We start from the raw sequence: 25,600 nt of genomic DNA, 5'->3' as shown, positions 1-25,600 counted from the left end.
ACCTGAACATAACATTCTGTCTTAGTTAACATAGATTTGAAAATATATGCAAATGTTCTGTAATGTGTTTCCTCTTTGACTGTTGATACAAATCCTAGAAGGAAAGCTATCAGGGTAAAGGTTTTAAATTATAAAGTCTCCACTACTGCTGGCTGCTCAGAAAACTAAGTGGTAAAGACAGACATGGTAGGACATAAAAAAGATATTCTTACATTTGGAGAATATCTGCTCCCTCTGATTGATTGGAAATGCTTTTAAGACCAAGAGCATAGACTCTTTTTTACACTCCCTGTTGTGCGTTGACCTTGGCCAGCTTCCAGACGCCCACCCAGCCACTATCTCATTCCTCCTGCTCAACAGGACAGAGGGAGAAAAGGAGATTAAAAGAAAGCTCACGGGTCGATATAAAGACAGGGAGATCACTCACCAATTACCATCACAGGCAAAACAGACTTGACTTGGGGAAAATTAATTTAATTTATGGCCAATTAGAATATATTTGAATGGTGAGAAACAAAGACAAAATTAAAACAACACCTTCCCCCCAGCCCCCGCCCCTATTTCCCAGGCTGACGAATTCGAACAATACATTGAGCACAACTCAGAATATTCAGCAAGAAATAACTTATTGATTAGGTTTGCAGATGATAGGGGGGTTGGACTAGATAACCTTTAGAGGTCCCTTCCAACCCAAACTATTCTATGATTCTATGATACCAAGCTGGTGAACTAGACCACAACTGGAGGTCAAAATTACCAAGAGAAATTCAATAAATGATCTATGTATGATGCAATTAAAAAAAGACAAGTGCAAAATACTACACAGATAGAAATAACCAACTGCACCAACAAAGAAGAGTAACAACCCTTCTTCATTCAGTTGAGAAACAAGTCAGGTGCAGAAAGCTTTGCAGAAAAGTATCTGACATTGGACTGAAGCCATAAACTTCCCTATGATATCTACAATTATATTGGGCAATAAAAATGAAAGTGGACAGTTGAAAAGACATTTCCATTGCAGTTGGCACTTCCGTACTGTGCCCAAAAGTTGGATTCCACACTTGAAGATGAATCCTACTGAAGAGAATTTAGAAAAGAAATTAAAGTTACCAGCTAACTAGAAAACATGCTATATCAGGAAGAAGTAAACCAAAATCTACTGTAGAAGTAGGAAGAGCAAATATGTACGATGAGTTACGATAAAAGTCTTCGACATGCAAAAAATACCTGCAAAGAGGAAGACAGAAGGAATAGAAAGGAAAAGAAGTAATGTACTTTACAGCAAGGGAGATTCAAGTTAACTTTTAGAGAAAACTTTGTGACCATAAGGAAAATGAAACTTTGGAACAGATTGCCTGTGAAACTGCAGGCTGTCAACAGAAAAATGTTAAGGAGAGTCACAAACATTTATAGCAAATTATTTAGCTAAGAATTATTTTTCCTCCAGAAAGGTAAATGCATAACTCTTCAAGGCTCTGTCCAGCCTCAGTTTCTATTATTGAATCAGGTGCCAAGTTGTTACCAGTTGAAAAAGTTAGATGCAAAAATTCAGCCAGGTACTGCCAGGAAATCTCATTTGCAGATGGAAACATTAAAACAAAAAGATTAACAACTTCCTGTGAAGTTTGGAAGGCAGATTATATGTTGATGACAAAGTCCAATATCATTTAGTAAATGACGTGCTAGTGAAATATCCAGAATCATGACAAGAGCTGATATATTTCTTTTACTCCTTGCTAGATGACCATCATTGACATACTGGAATGAGGCCTGCAAAGGATGACCAAGTGAGAGGAAAAGAGGCAATGATCAAAATTTGCAACAGGGGAAATTGCAACTGTTTGCATAAGGAAAAGATTCTTCACAATGAGAGTGGTCAAACACAGAAAAGGTGCCCAGAGAGACTGAATATCTCTACCCTTGGAGATATTAAAAACTCAATAAGTACCTTATCAACCTGCTCTAAATTGACCCATGTTGAGCTAGAAGTTGGACAAGATGACCTCTGGAGGCCCCTTCCAACTTATGTGAGTCTATGATTCTATAGAAGTGACAACTTTGTTAAGTTTGAAGAAATACTGTCAATACCTATTAGAAAATCTAAAATGACTTTTAAAGACAGATTTTCTGATGCATTCCAACTGACCTACATGGCGGGTGGTTCAAAGCGATCATCATTTATTTTCCTTAATCAGTCTGCGAGTTTTACAACTGTTTTGCCTTTCAGGAATGGCACAGAACAGCTAGAATTTGCTAGCAAATGTGGATTATGAGCTATTTCTTTACTACATCTTTTAACAGCAGGCAAAAGATTGTACTTGGGCAAAATGGACTGCAGTGGTATAGCTGATGGTCTTGTAAGGAAGAATTAAAAATCTGCAAATAAAAATCTCAACACTAGAAGCATAGTTTGCTGTTGTGGGGAAAAGAAAGAAGGGGTATCAGTGGTTTTCTCCATATGAAAGCATCTTAAACAGATGATCCTCAAAGAGGGATTATGGCCTTATTTGCTTTCGAGTTTTGTTAGGTTTTTCTTTTCAGTTTCTATGGTTTTCCCTAATCTGGGTGAGGCTCTGTGGAAGGAGGCAGTAGGGAACTTTGGCTAGAAGTCCTATAACAAAGGCAAATAATTCATCTTTGGGGGCTCTGTCAGAATAACCATTTCACAGGCTTGTGGACACCTTGGGCTTCCTACATTGCTAAGGACTGTTCTTTTACTTTTGTGTATTTTTCTTTACTGAAGGAGATGATAGTCACCCAGGATGCCTTTGGCTATTTGTGAGTCAGAGTTCCTCTTTCTAGAGTCTGCATTTATGTGTGTAAAATGTCTGGAGGACTTCATGTATTCCTTCTGGCAAATTCCTTTTAGATTTTGTGGGAGGTCAATTCAGCTGGTGAATACTTGTTTGTTGTTATTTTCTTCTGTTGATATTGCATTTGCTGAAAACAGGCCATGTTCTGCCATTTCCTATTGCATTGATTCTTTATGTGACCCCATTCTTTCCAGTCAACTGCCCAGATACCCCGCAGTACTTACTTCAAATTTAAAATTTACCATTAAAATTTAAATAAATAAGTACCACTGGGAAAGACAAATTAACATGCCTCTAAGAAAGCCTGTCTGTACTTTATAGTTCTAGTTTTCTGGCTAGACAGAAGCAATTTGTGTCCCACTGTACCCTTAGAAATATCTACGGTTCATGGGACTCCCATATCTAATCAGATGAACTCATTAGATCTCTCTCTACATACAATTATATATCATAGAATCATTTAGGTTGGAAAAGACCTTCAAGATCATCAAGTCCAACCATTAACCTAGCACTGCCGAGTCCACCACTAAACCATGTCCCGAAGCACCACATCTGCATGTCTTTTAAATACCTCCAGGGATGGCGACTCAACCACTTCCCTGGGCAGCCTGGTCCAAAGTTTGACAACCCTTTCGGTGAAGAAATTTTTCCTAATATCCAATCTAAACCTCCCCTGGCGCAAGCTGAGGCCGTTTCCTCTCGTCCTATCGCTTGTTACTTGGGAGAAGAGGCTGACACCCACCTCGCTACAACCTCCTTTCAAGTAGCTGTAGAATCATAGAATCATAGAATCATTAAGGTTGGAAAAGACCACTAAGATCATCGAGTCCAACCGTCAACCCAACACCACCATGCCCACTAAACCATGGCCCTAAACACCTCATCTACGTGTCTTCTAAATACTTCCAGGGATGGTGACTCAACCACTTCCCTGGGCAGCCTGTTCCAATCCTTGACAACCCTTTCGGTGAAGAAATTTTTCCTAATATCCAATCTAAACCTCCCCTGGTGCAACTTGAGCCCATTTCCTCTTGTCCTATCACTTGTTACTTGGGAGAAGAGACCGACACCCACCTCGCTACAACCTCCTTTCAGGTAGCTGTAGAGAGCAATGAGGTCTCCCCTGAGCCTCCTTTTCTCCAGGCTAAACAACCCCAGTTGTTTAGCATCAGATATCTGATATCGCATCAGATGTATTCCCCAACCTACGAAGAACTTCACGAGGAACTTTAGCAAGTCTTTCAAAATATCCCATTATTACTACAACTAACTATGAACGATGGGGGAGGCAGATAACTCACATTCAAGTGAGGAAGTGGTGGACCCAATTGCAAAGCAAAAGATGCAGTCTGAGGTGGACAAGAGAAACCTCAAGAACAAAAAAACAGTGTGGAAAGTGGCCCATCTCAAGTGTATGCAGGCAGATAAGGAAGGGCCGAGAGGACAGCAACATGGCAGAAGCTCTCACTTTTTTTCTTGGGTAACCAGCACGAGTAGGTGCCGATTTGAACTACCTGTTCACTAATGCATGTAGCATGGGAACAAAATAATGTTCATGGGAACAAGAAATTAGAGCTCTGTGTGCAGTTACAGGGCTACAGTCTAACTGGGATGACAGAAATGTGGTGGGACAGCTTAAAAGACTGAAGTGCTGCAATGCATGGATACAGGTTCTTCAGGAAGGACAAGCCAGGAGGGCTGGATGGGGAGTTACCCTTTAAAGTGAAAGAGTGGGAATGCGTTGCCATAGGATGGCTGATGAGACAGTTGAGAGCATTTGGGTTAGGATTAGAGGGCTGATCAACATTGTGGCAGATGTCTCCTGCAAACTTCCTGATAAGGAACAAGTTGATGAGACTTTCTTCTGACAACTGGAATTAGCCTCATCTTTGCAAGCCCTGGTCCTCCCTGGGGGAGGGTTAGGGTTAGGGAGATTCTATGATTCACACATCCCAATATCTGCTGGAATGGCAACACAGCAGGGCAGGGGCATTCCAGGAGATTTCAACACTGTCTCCAATAATATCCTCACAGACAAAATGGTGACTAGGCAGGGTGGTCAGACACTTCAACAACTTGACCACAGAGGCTGTGCAGTCTCCATCCTTGGAGATACTCAAAGGTGAGTATCTAGCCAAAGGTCATCTAGCCAAGGTGCTGAGCCACCTGCTCTATTTGACCCCACTTTGAGCACAAGTATAGGACTAATTGACTTCCAGAGGTCCCTTCCAAACTCAGTTCTCTGATTTTATAATTGTATATAATGGATTTACACAAGAGCAGGACTGTCCAAAGGGCTGCTGACAGGCACAGGCAGAACAAACTAGCATACTACCATGGGTTTGCAGAAAGCTATGCTTCCTGGCTCATATAACAGAGTATGGAATCACGATTCACAATGTAAATCACTAGGAGTGAAGATCAGCATAGCAGGCTTCCCTGATGGATACTGGAGAAATGTTAGAGGGTCCTGAAGAAATTCTAAATACACATGGAAGATGTTCCCCACAGACATTATGGCTTCTATAGTAAGAACTCTGGAATTTAAGTTATAAATGAGATATAAGCATAAAATTCAAATATATAATTGTGATGTAGCTGGGTGTGAGGGCTGTACCCATGTGCACACCCAGTGCACTTGGTCATTAATTTCCATTAATTAATAGCAAGGAACTCCCTTGCTAGCATCAGCATAGATGAGGCAAAGGACAGACCTGAGAAAAGATAATTGAGCTACGTGCCTTCACAACAAAGCATTTCACTAATTGGTACAGGAGTTCTCCAGATGAGAATTTCAGACAGTTCCACAGAGTCCTCCAGGCAGTTCCTATGATCCCTAGGCCAACTGATAAGCACTACTTATATGCTTCAATATGTTGATTAACATGCTGAGTTAATCAGACAGCTGATTAACTTGCTGTCTCAGAGACTCCAGGGCAGTTTCTGCTGCAGAAATGACCAAACTACACATAGAAACTCTTCGTGCAGATGCAGCAATGGTCATGTACAAAATGTTGTACACTGTTAAGATACTTAAAGTAAGTTTTGTATACAGTTAAGTTTTGTTTGGGCGTGTGTGTTATTTTTAAGTACTCCGTCCAGGAGTGAAACAGTTCCAACACAAAATAAGCAAAGCACTTTTGCAGAGGTAGACAGCCAAATTTCTGATGCCTGCTTAAATGTCTCTTCCACAGTGAAGGAAAGAATCATGTCCAGGACAAAAATGAACACACAAACTGAGGCAATGAGAAAATTTAATCCTACTGAGGCCAAGCCTGAGGGAAAAAAGAGAGATCTATATTCAATATGCTGGAGACAAGCTATGTTGCTAACTGCTGAAACTGTGCCTATACAAATTTTCCTAAACAATGTCCATGAATTCCACTTAAGAGAGAGCTCTTGGAAAATGATCCTCTGACAAATGCAGCCTATAAGCCTGGTAACTATAAAATACAGGCAGATGACAGGACTGAGAGAGTAGGTTGGACAGCAACAAATGGACTAACACTAGTGATGCTAGATCAATACAGGGTGATTCAGATTGCCTAAAAACTAATTTGAAGGCTAATGGAGACACCCTGGGCAATATTACAGGGAAGCCAGTAGCAAATATGACCCTTCAGAAGCCAGTCTACAACATAAAGCTGGTGAGTAAAACTCTCCAAGAAAAAGAAACCTGAGAGAAACGAAAATTGGAATCCAGTTTGGTTATATATATTGAGAGTGAAATTACAGAGGTATGGAGAAAGGAAGAGAAAATCCAGATTTGTACTTTTTTAACTCTGAAATAATAAGGGCAATATGATGCACCATTATCTTATTCTGGTTGTAGTCCAAGATTTCTACATGGAAGTCAACATAGTCACTAACAAATATGTGATATAGAACTGAAATAATATAATGGAGAATGTAGTCAATATGCCCAGGTTCATTAGGATCCAACCAAAGCAGGCTTCTCATTTGAGCTGCAACTTACCTACCATTCATATCATCTCTCTTTGAGACCCTCTAGTGGACAGCCAGCACAGGGCATTCAAAAGGCAACAACTAGTTCTGTTCTTAAAAGCAGCTTTATTCTTCATTTCTACTTAAATAGTAAACAGAATAGCACTTTTCTGGTAGCACTCAACAAAACAGTGCCTTCTAGGCATTCCTCAGTTATTTACAATTCTTACACTGTTTCTCCAATAGGTCTAGTCTTCGTAAGTGAGGAGACTGAAAAATGTGTCCTCTACAAAGTTCAGCAGAGCACTATGCACCGTTCCTCATAACTTCTCCAATAGCTGCACTATGTTTAAAAATCACAAATCAAACTTCCTTTACTACACAAAGTAGTTTGAAAAATAAAAACAACATGATGATTTCTGACTCTGTTTCTAGAACCTGAAACTGAAAACCCTAAAAAATGAATAGGTTCATCAGTGTCAAGATAATTATATATTCTATGAAAGTATATTCTCTACATTCCCTTCCAGTGACAGCTTACAGCTGGACAAATATTTATTTTACCTGTTTAGATAACTGCTCTTCACAGAGTTTGTAGAGTGTATAGAATTTTCGACTAAGGACTTGGTTGTCTCGGAAACCAGCACTTGCCAGCTTGACTCGCATAATAATGCTACGGTCAGGCACCATCATAGCAACTGTGCGAAACTGAATCTTCAGATTTTCTGGAAGTTCCTGTCGTCCTGCATAGCCAGGGTTCTGAAAAATGCAAAATATAAAATAAAATATTATATAATGAAAGCAGGATAGGAAGATTTATCTTTTCTGATAATTATTTGGCAAACACAGGAGCACATGCCAGATTGCAAAGGGTAACTTGAGCACGTCACAATTACACATCACTACACAGTTGCCTAAATACTGCAGTTCATGAAGTATGCGGCATCACACATGTTATTTGGAGATGCCCAAGACACACAGACATAGACGGACAACCACTTACATGTTTTGTTGGAGCTGTTTTAAATGGTTAGTTCCTCAGGGTCTTGATAGCGTTCCAGTGCTTGAGGTTACCATCCCTTGTGAGCATTCCCAGACCATTTCAGTGCAAAGTCAGTCAAGCAGTGCAAGCCATTACTGAGCAGAATTTAAACTAACGGATCTGACCTTTCACTGAAGATGTCCAAGTCATTCATGTGACTACTGCATGGCTCAGCTGTGAGAACAGTGGTCGCTGGCTATGCTGTGATAACTTCTTAAACTCTTCCAGCTGTTTCCAAACTGCCTTCCCACTGGCCTTTGTATGCCACTAATTTGTCCTCTTTTTCAAATTAAAGTGATAATATTAACACCTTTTCAAAGGTAGGAAACCTTGAAATAAAGACAAATGCTTCCATTCTGAGTTGCGGATATGTAGCCTACAGCTAAGGAGGGGGAGATACAAAGAGGCTTTTAAGGTATTATTATGCTTTCCCACTTCTTTGCCTCCTGCACTGCTAGAGGCAGTCCACAGGCACCAAAGATAAATCTTCAGGAGGCCAGTGAACCAGAGTGAGGGTGGTTTCCTTCATGCTGTCATACAGAAGGATTGTGGTCAAAAGTTCTTCACAGGTGGTGAAATACTGACCAGACCAACCACAGTAGTCCTTGCAGCGGTCAATTACATCTGTTTTATTTTGACAGACTTTGACTAAAAATATGAGATGGTTAGGTTTAGTCTCAATCTGTCAAATATTCAACTAAAAAAGCCCTTAAAATATGTAGTTAATGCTAATTGCATACCCCAAATCCTAAGTTCCTGTTAAAAATACGGGGAAGAGAAAATATCATCATTATTATTTGATCGAATTATTGTTCAAATTGTATTCACTATTTTCTAACAGACAGTTCCAATGATTTCAACAGGGAAATTTCAATGGGAAATTAAATAGAAATTAAATAAAAGATTTTTCACAGTGATGCCATTTACACATATTGACACACATACCATAGTCAGAAATATACCAAATTCTCTGTCCATGTCAACAACATCGCCATCAGTGAAAATGAACTGAGGTTTCTTATTTTTCTTACAGTGAAGTACAATATATATCTGCTGAGCAGCTACTGATAAAACTGGAAGTTCAATGCGATTAAATTCATCAAAGCAACCCCATGCACCTGACTGGGCTAAACCTAAAAAAGCAAAAAGAAAAATATTTTGTTAAAATATCAGATCAAACAAGAATAATTTATATCTAAAATACAGCATATTCTATATAACTTAATGTAACATGAGAAGAACAGAGTATGAACACAGCGTAAAACGAGAACTCAAAATAAATTGGGCTGTGCATTAATGACACCCAGAAAAAGAATTAACCCTTGGAAGAAAGATATACAAACTTCTTTACAAAGAATCCTACACTTCTACAGCAACCATAAGGCAGGAAGTGTTCAATAATATTGTATATAGTACCTCAAAGCATAAACATGCATATAGCATGGAAACTCATCTAGGCAGGGGGTGAAATTGTCAAAGATGAGCTTGAGAGACACCTACCTAAATGAAAAGCACAGAATCAAATTCAGAAATCACTACATTTGTGACAGAAGCATTGTAGCATTTTAGAACAATTAATTCATAGGTCAAAAATTGCTGTCCAAGAGAGAGGAATCTGATGTCACACTTAAAACTGTTATTTGGAACAGGCCATGGAGTTGTGGACAGACATTAGTATCCATAAACATCATGAAATGCATGTCTTCTGGAAGGGTCAAGTACTCCTTCTTCTGTATCATGTTAGCAGGATTGAAATAGGAGTCTACAGTGGCAGCTTTCCAGAGCAGTAGCGGGAAAGCTACGTAATCCCCTGCTATTCCATGTCCATTTCACAAGAGACAAAGGCTAGTAAGTCTGCTCAGGAACTTCATGGATGCCATCTCCTCCCTTCCCAAAGCCCATACCGGACTAGTATTTCCTACTGCCTGGGTCCAGCAAGGACCTGGATCAGTACTTTAACTGGTGCTACAAACAAATGTTCAGAGGTGCTTAATTCATTCCACTGGGCTGGTGAAGCTCAGTTTGGCTTAAGCCATTTGAAGGCAGTGCTAAATGCAGAAATAAAGCACATGCCCAAGAAAAGGCATTTGTGCATTTGCAATGTTGAACAACTATGCCCAGAGCTCCCCCGAATCTCCATACTTTATATGGCAATGCCTATAGCACTAGTAAAATAAATCAAGGGGTGGTTTATGTGTAATGTTAATTCCTTAAGACACTTAAGGTAATGGAGTCTACTGTTCCTTGTCTGATCTTCTCTTGCTCTTTAAGATGTTCCTCTAGGAACTCTCATCTTACTCCAAATCCCGTTGAGGCTCCTTTTATGTTTCTTCTCTGCCCCTCTTCTACTCTGTCCCATCTTCTACTGTGATCAGCTATCATAGCCAAATCAAAATTTGTCAGTTTTTGCAGATAGCAAAAAAAGAAAAAAATATGAAAATAATTCTTACATTCATTTTTTACCTTTTTTCATGCCCATTAACGACTTCTTTTAATATTGTTGCATTGATTGGTCTTTTTTACCCACGTAATTTTGGAAGAACTCTTCAACAAAATCAGTGGAGTCACATCAGATAAAAAACAGTGGTAGTAGAGCCAAAATTGGGTCCTTAAGATTTGATTCAGTCAGGGCAATACTGCAGATCTCCCATGAAATTCAGTTCAATTCCATATGTAGAGTAATCTTTTTCCTAAGCTGCTTCTAACTAATTTCTGTGATATTATAAGGAAAAACATGCTCCAAAAGAAAAGAATTTGAAGAGAATAAAAAGTCACATGGACTTAATTACAAAATTTAAAAGCAAATGGAATATATACAAATACCACAATGCCATAATGAAGCAACGATTAAAGTAATTCTATAGCCAGGTACCAAATTTAAAACATGAAAGACTCAATCCTACTGTCTTTAAAAACAAATGAAGCATGTCCCTTGACTTCACTGGTGTGGCAGCAGGTCCTTTAACTAAAGTTCTCCCTCTTGTATGAGGAATATCAGGGCCCTGGATATACCGATAGGCCTTAATTGCCCTGACCAGCCTTACCTGGGGCTCCTACCCACACTGTCCTCCAGTCCAGGAGCTCCATTTCAGCTCAGGCAGGTCTAAGTCTTCAGTCTTTGCCTGAGCTATGTTGTATGTAGGGCTGGGCACAGCCCTATCTCCTGTTATCCTGACTTGCTGACTGAACTTCCTGGAGCACCCCAGAACTATCCATAGTCTTACCTCCAGCCCTGCCTCCTGCTGTTTCTGACTGAACTTCCTAGATGGACCCTGGACGCAGCTTGTTATTTCACCTTGTCTGATGGTCACTGGACAGCTGATGGAACAAGCTGTCACCAACCTGCCCTGCTCAGGCACTGTGGGACTGTGCCCTGGTCAGTGAAGTCCCTGCCCTTGCCTGTGTGGTGGTCACCCTTGGCTCCTGGCTTGTCTTCCCTCGTGGAGCTGCCCCACTCTTGCTGCTCCCTGATGAAAAATTCTTGCAGAGATTTTTCAAATACATTTGGCCCCTTTTGTTACATGTGTTACATGACTACTGGGATCCATTCTAAAAAAAAAAAAAGAAAGTTTTTGCTACTTTGTTTATTAAACATCAATATCTACTCTTTTGGCTACAACAACGAAAAGCCCTAAAGCTGGACATTCTTTAAGAAAGGGACTTTGTTCCATATAATATTGTCTCTTACATTTACTATCCCTATATTAAAGATTTTTAAAATTCATTGCTCTACAGAATGGGAAGGTGAGGTTCTAGCCAAACAATTTTTCCTTGGGAAAGGAAAAAAAAAATCACTTGTTCTGTAATGCCACCTGCTGCACGGAGTTAGGAAACCTGACTCTCAGGCAAAGCCAATATCCCACAGCTTTGAATAAATTCATTTCTTGCAAAATTATTTCATTCTGGTGGCATTTAAAAAGAAAAAGGAGAGAAAATACACACATGCATACACCCACACACAAGCAAAGGCACAGCAAGCAAACTGTTAGCTGCGTTAACAGCTTAGAGACAACATAATTTTGTTGTGCCCTGTCATGCTGTGCATTAATTGCTGTCCCCACACAAAACACAGTATGGTAATCAAATACAGAAATGGAGTAAAAGCAGAAAATAAAGGAAAAGACTAAAGAGATCTTTAACTACGTCTAAGAAATGTGACAAACACACACGCAAATCAGGACAGATATCCTACAAATCTGGTCCTCACGATACATGAATCACACAGCATAGCTACTTCAAAATGCATCTCTGCAATGCAGTTCCATGTCCCTTTCCATGTCAGTGACCCTATGGCCTAGACACAGCTGGATGGCCTGACCCTTGAACGCTACACTGTGGCCACAGTCCCCAGTGCAGGTACTAGGGCCCCACACACGAAGAAATTATTTTGCAGCCTACTGTGACAACCCCTGTTCTGCCAGGTGACCCAAGAGGCTCTATGTGTTGCTCCGCACTGGGAGGTCTGCCTAAAAATAGTATGACAGTGCAGTAACTAATCATGAAAAAGCAGCTATAAACTCTCTTTTGTATTGAAATGACACATCTCTTAAGATTTTACACAGGGGTAGAACTATAGTGACATAATTCAAAGCAAATTTTACTAAAACAGAACTCTGTCTAGCCAAAGTGTAGCCCAGAAGCAGTAAGCTACAAGGTACTCATTGGTCCTGAAAGAATTTAGAGAGCTCCATACCTGTTTATTCACCTTCTGAATTAAGATAAATTTCAAATCTTCCATTAAATATTTCATTAATTATCAAATCACAAAAAGCCACCTCAGGTAAGACTGGAGTTGTTTGACTGTAACTATAGAAAACAGAACCAAAGCAAACACGACTTTGTTTGCAACTGTGGTTGTCTGTAGATGAGTATAAACCAAGGTTTATAAGTATAAACCAAGGTTTCCTAAAGGGTATTCACCAACACTTTCCAGTAACACTTTCCAGTAACAGTGATGAAGTACCCCTGATTTGCTATTCCTGGGCAATTTTAACACTGAATTTGATATAATAGAAAATTTGAAAATTCACCTTCTCACTTGCTTCCCTGGTACTTTCATGTGTCACCTCTGGTCCAAGTCAGATGACCAGTTATATCTGAACCTACTTTTTGGTTCAAATTTCAAAAATAAAACTATCAAAGATGAAAGTCCAGGCCTTGGACATCTTGACTAGACCATCTGTCTGTGAATAGCTGGAGTCACACAGGAAAACGAAAGAGACAGGAAGAGAGAGAAACAGGGATACAGAACCTCAGCTCTGAGCCAACCAGGAGAATTTTAAATTATAATTTTATAGCACACAATATATTGTTATGTTATATATATTATATTATATTACATTATATTATATTTTTCTACTTCTTTATTCATAAGATCAAACTTCTTGTCCTTACAGGAAAAATCTGGAAACATGGCTGCAGACATGACAATACCACCTCCACACCCCCTTTTTCTCCTCACTGCTAAATCTGCTAATATCTGGTAACTTGACCCACGACACCAGATGAAGTGAAAAGTTCAGAAGAACACTGATGATGGAGTACAAAGCCTATCACAGACGTGGAATTCTGAAGAATTTCTCAAGGTGTGCACTAAAATATGTAGTATGTTTCATGAGAACTCTCTTATCAGTCTGCATGAAAGCGCTTCTACAGCTGTGAAGAACCATCCTTCTTTTCCATTAAAGATCTCACACACATTAAAGAATCTTTCTCTAAACTCACTTTGCTCCTCCTGTTAAACCAAAAAAGAGCTCATTTCCTTCCCCGACTTCAGTATATATATATATATTCTTTTCAAGAAATACCAGATATCTTAAAGACGTTTCAACATAAAAATTGTGATTCCAAGCCAGGCCCTTCCAAGTTGTGAAAATAAGTCCAAAGCAACTGGTGCCCTTCACAAATGAAAGCATCAGTGACTTATGTAAGAACAGAATCTTACTTTTCCTCCCAGACACACAACAGTCTGATGAATGCTGAAAAAAATCACCCTATCCAGGCTCTATTCAGCGGGATCTATCACCTAATTCCCAGGCAACACCATCCCACCAGCAAATTGACTGTGGTAAGCAGTCACAGGCATCATGGTCGCCTGAGTACCAATTTGTTGAGTTCTATAAGGATCTTTTCTAACTCTTATTGAACAATAGTATGCCATTAAACGAGGGAGCCAGATAACAAGGACACATTACACAATATTACTCAGCTTTTGTTGCATATGATGACAATACTACATGGAAAATGGTCAGCTTATAGAAAACAACAGACAAAGGAAGCTAAGCCCTAAAACTCAGCTCATGTTCTTAGACACAACAATTGTGCCCCATTTTACTAAAAGAAGGCAATGACAAGCTGCAGTTATCACTATTGCCTCAATCTGAAATGAGAAAGGATAAGTTACCAAACTGCTCAGGATAAGAAGGCAGAAACAAAGCAAGGATACAGAGGCTAGATGTCTGGGTTGACACAAATCAGTAACTGTTTAATACAAAGAAGTGAAATCACCAAGGAGTCGGGGGAAAAAAGGTGGTAACATAAAGAGATGCAAACATTCTCACAGAAGGAGCAGAGAGGAAAAAGACAACAGCTTGGTGAGATCAAAGACAAGCCCACTCCAAGGAGAAACAAAGGCTGACATCCCCCCTCTGGACGGATAACTGCAGGTACAGCAGAGACCCAGCAGATGACTGCGCTTGACGTTATGGGCATATTCATGCTTAGTCAGACATCAAGCTGGTCCCAGCCCTCTTCTGTTTATTACCAACAAGTAAAATAAACTTGGGACACTAAAAGTCTGCAAGCACGATAAAAGACATGCAACTAAAAGTTGGCCCAAAGATCTGGAAGTTACAAGACGTGCTTTGAGAAACTTGTGACCTTGACTGAAGGTACTCACACATTCAGCTAGTTCAGTTTCTAGCTTAGAAATGTTCCTCTGTTTGTTTGGTATTATATAAATGAGCAGCTTTCCATAGCTTCTGGTCACTAGGTAACGATCTTCTCTCTTGATATGTAATGATCTGGCCTTGCTTATAAACACAGTATTTACCTCAGGTAAGGACTACAATAACGCAGTATATTCAGTACAGAAGTCACCAGCTCCTACAAAAGTTTAACCCACATCCCAGTGTAATTTAATGGGATACTATGAAACCTGTCTTCTGCCCTCACTGCTCATAGGAGCACCGAGCCAGTTTCAGCCTTCTCCAAGGCAGTGAATGCCTGCATTCACCTAAAAAGACCAAAGCTAAAGCTAAAGCTAGAAGACTAGCTAGAAGACTGCCTAATGCTTTAAATGAAGACTGTGATCAAACTTTCCATTTTTGTGGCATTAGCAGAACATCTAGCTAGAAGAGTGGGCTCTTCATGGGACCAGTTCAGGACTGGGGATTAAACTCTCACAAGAGCTAAGGATGGTCACTAGCTCTACCATCTGCTGCTTCCACATTTACTGCACTACCTCAGATTCCTGGAATGGAAATGATAGGGCTGCTCTAGCAGGGGGCACTTTATCCTCGCTTTTTGTAGCAGTGTGTCCTTGACTGTTTTCTCCAGCTATCCTGCTTGCTCCAGGCTGGCCCCTTACTGCAGCTCCAACTAGGGAAATCCCCAGTTAGGAAGGAAGGCAACAGACATGAGCATGCCTCAGAGAGAGAGAGAGAGAGAGAAAGAGAGAGACCAGTGCCCTTTCGAAGCTCAGTGTATCTCTTCTGTCATGGCTCATGGCTCAGAGGAATAGGGGATGGAGGCTGGCTGAGGCGAAGAAAGCAAGAATGGAAATGTTTCTTTCTTATCTATTTTCATGTTCTTATAAATGGAGCTAATGTGTTCCATTAGTGAGAAGCAGGGCATTCTGCAGAATGCATAGACAGCCACAAAACTTCTGAGCCATGATTAGAAAAACTTGTCAAACTGGTCAAATAATTTTTTCCCTTCTTTCTTTGCTCTACTTCTTCCCATTTCCCTCTTTTTGATATGGCCATTGAAGAAAGTTAACAAGTTAATGAGGCCTAAAAATATCTGTAAAAGAACAAAAGGATTAGGAGGAAGAACAGTAGTCCAGTGAAGTCAGTACAAGTACTGCTTTTAACTCGGTTCTTCCCAAATATGTACTATTGGTCATCTTGATCTAACTCAGCCACAAACAAACCCAGTAAGACCACAGAAGAGATAAGAGAGAAATATGGAAAATCTTTTCACAATTAATTACAAAATCACCTTAATCCAAACCTGGCATGCCTTTCAGGCTATCTATCTCCATTAGAAAAGATTAATTGGATACTTTTAAGCTCTTAAATAAGAAGCCAAAGACAAAAGTTAGTTCTATTAAAATCTTGGCCACCTTTGCTGGCTTCTTAATTAAAACTAGAAATGATCTCCAGGTTATATTTTAACCTTCAGGAGAAATCACAACAGTGAAAATTATGTTTATGATACCTTGTGTTAGATTTAAGAGCCCACCACTCACAGAAAATGGTGGCATTCTGTGGTCTGTCCGTCCATACAACCAATAGTAGCTACATACAAGAAAACCGACATAATGGAGTCCATAGATACTGGATCACCTGATCACTGTTTGCAAAACTGACTTCAAAGCTCTGCTTATCATGAAAAGTTATCAGAGTTTAACCACTATCTCATTTTCTTGGTTTCAAAAAAGTTCTAGAGTTCAAAATAAGACACTGTACCACTTTGCATGTTTCCCTGCCTTGCACAACATCACCGAGCTCTGTATTTGTTTGTCTTGCTTGATACAAAAATGGCAAGGGAGGGCTAAATATCCTCCCCATTGGGATGGGTGGGATAGAGGCATAAAGAAATTAAGTAGCAAGGATTAAAAGGGAAACAGAAAAGAGGACAAAGATAGGAAACACCCTCCAAGAATATAAAAAAAAACCCTGGAAAGCATGCAGGAAGAAAAAAGGGGAAAAAAGAATAAATAATCAAGTATCAAGAAAAGTTGATGAGCGTCTGGAAATAAGAGGATACAGAGAAGAAAATACCCTACTAATCATTGCTAACTCACTAGTGAAGAGACAAAAACTTGTGACTCTAAAATGAACAAACCAGATTATTTCTTACCTTTATAGATACGGCCAAGTCCTCTGTAGTCCATTTGGTCTGAACAATTGAAAACAACAACATACTTTCCCAGGCATTTGCCCATGTCTTTAGTTGTCTCTGTTTTCCCTGTCCCTGCAGGTCCTGCTGGTGCACCACCCATACTCATGCCCAGTGCCTGTGCCAGAGTGATGTAACACCTAGACACAGAACAAAGAGCTCTATTAATCTTTTTCTACTATTAATTACTTGAAGTCTGTTAATGTAACCACAGCAGTTGTATTACACAGAGCTGGGGAAGGGGGCAGAAATGGGTGTGCTTCCCTGTGGTAAGTCCTCAGTCACCCCCTTTGCACACCGTGAAGCTGAGTTACCAGGTACTACCTTTGCTCCACCTGCAGAAAAGCATGTGTCCAGCACAGCAATGACTACAACAGCCCAGGAAATGCACAAGCCAATTCTAAATGCTGAATACCAAAATACTGTAGTATTGTGATTTTCTCACACTAATCATACACCCTCCCTCCATGACCCAGCCTTATGCTGCAGCACCTAGACCTGCTGGGTTTCTGCCTTTTTTCCCATCTTCATACTCTCTCCCCAGATGGGCTCTCTGATCTGGCAATAGGAAGGCACAGAGGCTGGAAGCAGCTCCTGTTCTTGCCATTTCCCTACCAGCATGCCAAACCAGAGCAATGCTGCCAGACACATTAGGTCTTTGAGTTCCAGGAGGGGAATGGACCAGAGGGAAGATTGTAATGGGCAATGGAGAAAGAGGAGGGACCCATGAGTCCTAGGATCATCTTCTGCTTCAGCCTCCATCCTGGGTTGACATCCCCGGGTTTAAGTCTCACCTCCCCAGATGGTGTGGAGACGACTGAAGGGTGTAGAAAGACTGCTGTTCTAACCTACAATGCTCCAAAATCCCAGTAAGCCCATTTTAACACTGTGAAACTCAATAGCTTTATGATATATCTGAGGAGAGAAAATGAGCGCTGAAAAAACCCAAATGATACCAGCTAGTACACTTCCTATAAAATAATACAGTACTCATTCTAATATAATAGTAATAATAATGCTTTATCACCTTATTACTCAGTAATCAGTTAACAGCCACTCAGTGAACACAGAAACAATACCACTCCTAACAATTCTGCTACTGCAAATGAGGTAAGGACAAACTGTATACATAGAACAAGTCCTAAATATAACTTGCATTTCATTTTTTGTATCTGCCACGACGTGGTCTGTGTCTGACATGATGTTTAGGAGCATTCAATTTCAGTCCCATTATCTTAATGTAATGTACTACTGCCAGTGTGTATTTATCATGTGCTTCAGGAATCTTTCTGAACACAAAATCATTAGCCAAACAGCACTTGACTCCAAGTTGATTAATGGAAAGCAAAGATATCATTACCTGAAAATTGTCAGAAGCTCACACAAGTCCATACAGCAATATTAAAAATATTAAAATGGAAAAAGCCTAGAAGGGGAATAAAATCTGTTCTTATGCAACGCTGCTTAGGTACATAAGTTTCCCATGCCAACACTAGAAAACATCTCTGCTTCAAATACTCTTTCAGTATATAACAGTGGATAGCCACCAATCCCTGCAGCTCTGTTTGGCTCTTCTAGGTTTGCCCAAAGACAGATACCTCTGTTCTTTTTTGTTGTTATTATTATAGTTTAAACTCATTCAAAAGATGCATTTTCTTCAACAATGTCACCCTGCGCTAGTTTTCAATCTCGTGTGACATAGCAGCTTGAATCAATCCCTAACCAATTAGGTTGCATTTTAATTCTGTGAACAAATTTTGAATGACAACATTTTCTTGATACTGTCTCTCCTGGTGGGCAAAAATATTGTCTGCGTGGTAGTGCTGCCATACCCACTAATCAACTGCATGTTTACTGCTGCAAACAGATCTCTATCTAGCATAGGAATAGTAGGGTACGTAACATAGAATTTGGCAGATGTATGTTACATGTTAAAAGCCAGGTATCCAAGCATTGGGTTTTGGCTCTCTTAAACAGCTCACTGGGCATAATTTTGGTTCAGAAATTGGCAAAAGTCTGAAATTTCACTAGTAAATAAAATCTAGTAGCACAGAGAGTGCAAAGACAATTCCAACATTAATTCAATGTTGATTAATTAATTCAATGTTGATTCAATTAATTAATTGGCCAGCAGTCATTCTTCAAACAACAAATGACTGAACATGCACAGAATTTTGACATTCCTATCCACACTTAAAAGAACAAGCTCTGGCATAGCAAATACATCTGCCTCTTGCCTAGCTGAAGCAGTACCAAGTACTTTAGGAAAATATGCATCCAATAACTAACACTCCACCAATAAAAAGTTCTCCTTACGTTTTGCCCTCAGAGCATCTTCTGTGTTTGTAGTCCCATAATTCTCCATAGGCCTTGCTTAAAACCATATTGGCACTAATTATTCAATGCTATGTCCTGAGTTACTGCTTTCTCCTCTAGGGTGACTTCAAATGAATCACTTGCCATAATCCCAAATTCTCATGCAACTACTACCTTATTGAACGCAGCAATATATTGTTTTTTAGATCCACTCTGTTTAGGCTGGTGAAGCGTATGGCACTCAGCTATATTTATCTTGAGCACAAGTAAGTTTTTCAATGCCTACCACAGCACATATAGCTCAAGCAAACACTCAAAAGAGAATTCAAGACCCCTCCTAGGGGTGCCTGCTTTCACTAGATGAATATATAAGCACTGGCCTCTGCTGTTCACTGCCGATATTGCAGCACTAGAGTGCAACCAAAGAAAGAATTCGTGAAAGTTAAAGGAATTAAATCAAAGGAATTAAGTCTTAGCTCCAGTACTATGCACTGCATTCTTTTTATAACTACCTGTCAGTTAAAGGAGTTATAACAAGCCTGTCTGTACACCCTAAGTATTCATTGCAGTAGGTGAACTCTACATCAGTGATTTGGATAACGCATTTATCCAAGTCTTCAAGAAAATAAAATCGCGACTGTTTTTGCCACTCAAAATCAGACGGAGATTTAATGTTCATACGGACCTATAATGGAAAAGAAAAATCATTAATACAGAAATGAAACAGTATAACAAATTCATCTTAAATTCCATACAGAAAAGAAGTCTACTATGCATAAATTCTAGAGCTGGAAGAACGAGCACAGAACCTGTCAGGAGTCAAGACATCCAGAATTATCTTTTCAAACCTGTCTATGACATGCTCTGAACCTTTTGACCACTTCAATTTTCCTCTGAGTTGTGTACAGAGATTATGAATTGTGTCTTACGGAGATATTGAAGAACAGTGATGGAAAACTTCATAAAAAACTAAGTAACAATACTGGTTACACTGCATGGTATCTGGTGCCATTACTCACAGAAATACTAAATCATGGACAACACTTGAATATATTGTATACATGTCTGTGTGTTTGTTTATTTGGGATGTATTTTTCAGTACGAACTTGCCACACACATATTTAGATTTGTGGCAGATTAATAGATCTTGATTCATTATTTTTGACACTTGATCTCAAAACCACCAGCCTCTTACAGAATACGTAGTCCTGGTTATTGGCCTTGCAGACATGGTGTAAGGTGAAGAGGAGGTTCTGGATTCTCAGCCACTTCCCTCTACTTTCTCTCAACCACAAAAGAATGTGTTTAGCAGGGAACAGAACGTTTTGAGAGAAAAGGATATTATTACATCTACCAATTAAGAATCCTTTCCCCAGTTTTGGACTTGCCCCCCTTTATTTCACATACAGACCCTTTATATTTAACCAATCTTCTGTGATGCAATTTTATTATAATATGACATTAAATTAATTGATAATGAAATGTCCAATTAAGAAAACAATTATGAAAATAAATTGAAAATTACGGGCAGAGGATAAAACCCCATGCCTACCTTAGAAGCTGGCAGTTTTCTTTCTAACTTTCAGTAGTTTTCTTTATGATTTTCTATCTTTCTTTACACATGCATTTAATTTTTATCTTTCTAACATATATGCATAAATTAAACAATGCAGTATTGAATTATTGACCTTTGCATCATGCAAGCTTTTCGAAAGTTATTTTACTTCCATTTTTATATTATAGTTTCATGTATTCAATATACTTATCTAAAGGAAGTCTGATGCAACTCAATTATAAAAAAAATTAAAATATCTGTTCTGGTTACTGTTGCTACCCTTTTCAAATATATGGAGCCTCACCGCTTTAACCTTTGAATAACTATTACCTTAAATCAACACATAGGCTGGGCTGGAAATCACATGATTGATAGCAATACTAAAGGCACTTTGTTTCCTTTTACATTTCAATTAAATAATGTATTAAATTTTCAGTTTGAGAAAATAGTTTAATTTAAAAAATTAAACTCTTTTGCTCACAGTGAATTTGTGCATGATGGGTCTAAACCTATGAACATACCTATATATAATTTGCCCTTATCTCTGCATGTCATCTATATGAAATCAAACTAAATCTGATATGCTATATCACAGCACTAATGTCAGAGCTACTCAAAGAGAATAGATTGTAAGATTTGTTCATAATTTTTTAATATGCGCAAAAAACTTCCATACAGAAAGTCCCTTAAAGGGTTTCAAAAACTTACCAAATCATCAAAGATATCCTTCTGGTGCACATGAATGGTGATTAGAGTTTCATATTTTGTGCGCTCCATTCTTGTCAGATTGTGTGTTGTCATGTCAATCAAATCATTTAAAAGTTCCAAAAACTTCTGATTTGTTGTGTGCATTACCTTTTCCACGTAGCAAGAACAGCCATATTAATACAAGCATGATTTGTTCTTCCAATGTTTAGAATAAAAAACAAAAAACATCTGCAAACATATGGGCCCATGACATCTATGATCTGCTTTGTATTTATTAGGCTTGGAATCCTAAATTTGGATTTGCAGGCTGCCCTCCATGCACGCATTCTTAGCCCAACAGAGTACAATAAGGTTATATCTAGGTGAACAGGTCACATCATTAGATTTTATTCCAAGACTGCTGCTCCTTCTACTGTACATTACATATTCAGCTGATTGCATCCCTGCATATTTTCAGAACCATCAGTCTCCGGTTTTGGGTATTGCACATCAGCCCAAGTAGTATCTACTCATTAGGGGGAACAGGAACCTGGAGATCTATCACATTGTCTCACCAGAGGAGGGGGAAAATGTAGTGTAATTTTAGATGCCAATGCTAAAATAATTTATTTTGTGGCACCAGGTTCTGTTACAAAATTCCACACAATACAATAGTGACTATACAATATTGACTTAAGTAAACAGCATGAGCCCCTGTCAGTGATGTTCCTGGTACACAACAAATTATAAAGTGCTGAGGTTTCAGAAAGGGCAGCTCATATAGACTCCTGTTCCAAACGTGTGAGAAAACAAACTAGTTTTCCATAAATATATGCAAAGCCTAAAACTCACACTGTTTGCTGAGAAAAAAACGCTGAAAACACTGCAAAACTATCAGAGAACTAAACAACCTCCCCGCCCCCCAAAAACACACACACAGTTCATTCTAAGTAAATGAAAGCTTTGTACAGTGCAGAAAATGTAGCACTAAGTGGTCTTCTCCATAGTCTAAAGTCTTTGTTTTCATTCAGTATCAAAGTATAGCATGGTACCATTCCCCTGCATTTACTTTTATGGTAGGATGGTGTTACTAGTTCTTAGTCCAATCACACTGTATAATCTTGATTAATGGTAATTTGCAACTCTTTAGTTCACATCCTCTCCTTCCTCCTTCATAGATTCAGTGTTAGTAATAACACCTTGGTGTTAACAGTATCTTCTCTATGTGTTTGAGATTAAACCAGCACCTTCTCAAATGGCTTCTATTCTCTCCCTTCCCTAAAAAAAGAGCTCATCAACTGAAGAATCTAATACACCCTGTTACAGTAGACCAATGCCCACGAAGCACAGTTATTTCCCCAAATTTTGGGAGCTCTTATTTCTTTCCAAATTTGATTTTGGGAAAGTAATAGGATAAGATTCCCTATATTCCCAAACTGAGAAATTGTCCCTTCCCAAGATGACTGAGCTGACAGAACAATAGAAAAAATCTCAGGATTAGGAACAATTCTAAAGCACATGCTGGGGGATGGTGAAGAGATGCGACCTCTTAACACATTTTTTATCATTCTCTTTTCCTGTTAGTTTATTTGGTATTCTGGTTACTTAACTAGTATTTTGTGCTTTTTCCTACACGTTACTTTTAACTTTTCACAATACGTGCTGTTCCAAACAATGCTTTTAATTAATCCCCAAAGATTCATTAAATACCACCTTTTTGTCTGTTTTGGCACTGTTCAGTGCATTCTCTGCATCTCTGGTCCAGATCATTTGAATTCCCAGAAGTCCTATTTGTGCAGGAAACATTGCTTGGAAGTCATACAGCTTAAATCCTGAATCGCTAATGGCCATTGATGCCTCTCTAATGATGGTGTGGATTGTTTTCCTAATCCCATTCAGCAGCTGACCTAACCAGAATTCCACATTTCCCTGAAATAAACAAGAAAGTACTTTTAAAGAATTAGTTCATTAATAATTCACAAGGAGAAAAAGCCCTACGCGACTTTTTTCTCAGTCCTTCATACTCCCATTTCCCTCTTTGTTATTCTCTAATCTTTAAAAGATTCCTCTCTTCCTTCTGCTCCACTGCCTTTCCAGAGATACGTGATGGATTTGGCACTTCACATCAGTACTGCTGAAAAAACAAGTAAAGTAATCGTTACAGAATGACACAAATGTCCTGCCCTTTCTGGCCTTTGCTCTTGCTGTTCACATTAGGTGGTTTTCATTCAGGTAGTCAAATAATAGCATGATGCGATACTGTTGGTCTCTAAAACATAAATCTACTTTAAATCAAGTAATGAAAAACTGTAATATATACTTCCATTACCTGGGCTAAAACTGGTTCAATAATATTGACCTGTTCTCCTTCTTGAGATTCAAACAATAAAATCTGGTCGTAGTTTTTTTCATGAAATCCCACTCGGTTAACATTGTCAAACAAACTTAATAAATGTGCCTACAATAGAATCAGAAAAAAAAACCCCTATGTAAACTGATCTGATATGGCATTCTTACTTTGCCTTTAAATCCGGTATTAGAAGATTCTATAAATCTTTCCATAAGTGAAAGAAATTCTCTCAACTAAATAACAAAATCCTCCATGGTCCTCACTTACTAATAGTGACCATAAGAACATTATTGCCTTATTACTTGTACCTGAATAGTGTGGGAATCAGATGCTTGACCAAGGATTTCCAGAAGAGCAGGGTCAGATACAAAAAAAAATCTTGGAAATATTAACCGTTTTTTTTCCAAATACCCAGTCAGTGATTTCTGACAGATTTCCAATTGTTCCAGCAAATGTGGTAATAGTTGTGCCAAAGTCTCATCTCCAACACAGCACTGCACGATGTTTGATGTTTCATGGGCTCTCTGCATAATTCTCTGCCATGATTTATCAATGTTTTGAAATCTTCTGGCTTCCTGGAGTACATGAAAAATGCATTAGCTCTTCCTCATGTTTGTCAAATTCTAAAAATTAAAGAATTCCATGAGACAAAGTAACAGTTTAATATTTCTCTTGCTGACCAAGTCTTCTTTGCAGGACTAATGTATGAATATTTATAGTCATGCTTATAATGATCAGTGCTTATAATGACCAGAGTTCAAATTGCAAGAGAAAGAGTCCAATGGGACAGCTCTGGAAATTTCTTTTACTTCATATTGGGCACCAAAATTGTCCATATAGAAGGATTCCAAGACACACCAGAAAACTCAAACAGAAGCCTTCTCAGAAATTACAGTCTTCCTAATAGCAATACACAATGTCATGTAATGGCTGCTCCACACAGGTTATGAGGAGTAAGTTGTTAGTAGTAATACTTGACAAACAAAAACAGTATAGTCTAAAGCTGCCGCACTTGTAAGGTATTGTAGGTGAAGGGAGACAAATTCTTCCCAATACTGGGAGCTGGAGAATAAATATTTTTCTACACTGGGTATACTGACTTTAAAAACGCTTTCTTCACCTACAACAAATGAAATGTTAATGGGGTGATAATTATCTGAGAGCTAGAAGAGATCTCAAGAGACCATCCAAAGCCATTTGCCTGTCACAAGACAGGATCATATCCATGCCACTCTTGAAAAACATCTGTCTGTCTGATGTTTAAAGATGTTCAATGCTGGAGATTCAGAAGCCTCTCCAAGCAATCTTCGCTACTGGTGACTCTGTTTCAATATCTAAGCTTAATCTTTCTTGTGTGTACACCAGCTACTTCTCATCATACTCATAGATACAGAGGACACATTGTTTTCTTCCTGTTGAGAACAACCTTTATGTTTTTTTTTAAACTTATGTCTTCTCTTCAGTTTTTCCTCTCCTTCAAGCCAAACAAGCCTAGTTTGTTGAATCCTCTCTTGTGCGTCATCCTTCATGGATAGTTCCTCATTCTTATCACTCTCTTCTATGCTCTCTCAAATCTGTCTGTGCGTTTCTTTGGCCAAAACCAGGTGCAATATTCTAGTTATCGGTTATTGCTGTTTATGCATTCCACTTTTCGGCCTGCATTTTACACACCAGCAATCTAAAACTCATTTTCTGACAGTACTATGAATGACAGTGTCAAAAGCCTATCAAGATATATAGCAACTACTGTTTTTCCTCTATCCACAAAG

At 38.9% G+C, this 25,600-nt stretch overlaps 1 protein-coding gene across 1 annotated transcript in view; it reads right to left on the bottom strand.

Annotated features, from left to right (window-relative positions):
• Positions 1-25,600, bottom strand: part of LOC143156531 (dynein axonemal heavy chain 5-like) — a 175,048-nt gene that overhangs the window by 95,889 nt on the left and 53,559 nt on the right. The window contains exons 36-43 of the mRNA XM_076330176.1: positions 24,140-24,406; positions 23,811-23,939; positions 23,195-23,410; positions 21,503-21,649; positions 19,752-19,924; positions 16,885-17,063; positions 8,746-8,933; positions 7,323-7,517 (exon numbers count right to left, since the gene is read on the bottom strand). Coding sequence (XP_076186291.1) covers positions 7,323-7,517; positions 8,746-8,933; positions 16,885-17,063; positions 19,752-19,924; positions 21,503-21,649; positions 23,195-23,410; positions 23,811-23,939; positions 24,140-24,406 — 1,494 coding nt within the window. The remainder of the gene's footprint in view (positions 1-7,322; positions 7,518-8,745; positions 8,934-16,884; positions 17,064-19,751; positions 19,925-21,502; positions 21,650-23,194; positions 23,411-23,810; positions 23,940-24,139; positions 24,407-25,600) is intronic.

This window comes from Aptenodytes patagonicus, chromosome 2 (genome assembly GCF_965638725.1).
Source record: "Aptenodytes patagonicus chromosome 2, bAptPat1.pri.cur, whole genome shotgun sequence".
NCBI classification, from domain to species: domain Eukaryota; kingdom Metazoa; phylum Chordata; class Aves; order Sphenisciformes; family Spheniscidae; genus Aptenodytes; species Aptenodytes patagonicus.
The sequence above is the reverse complement of the archived record's forward strand: the minus strand, read 5'-3'. Positions and strand labels throughout refer to the sequence as shown.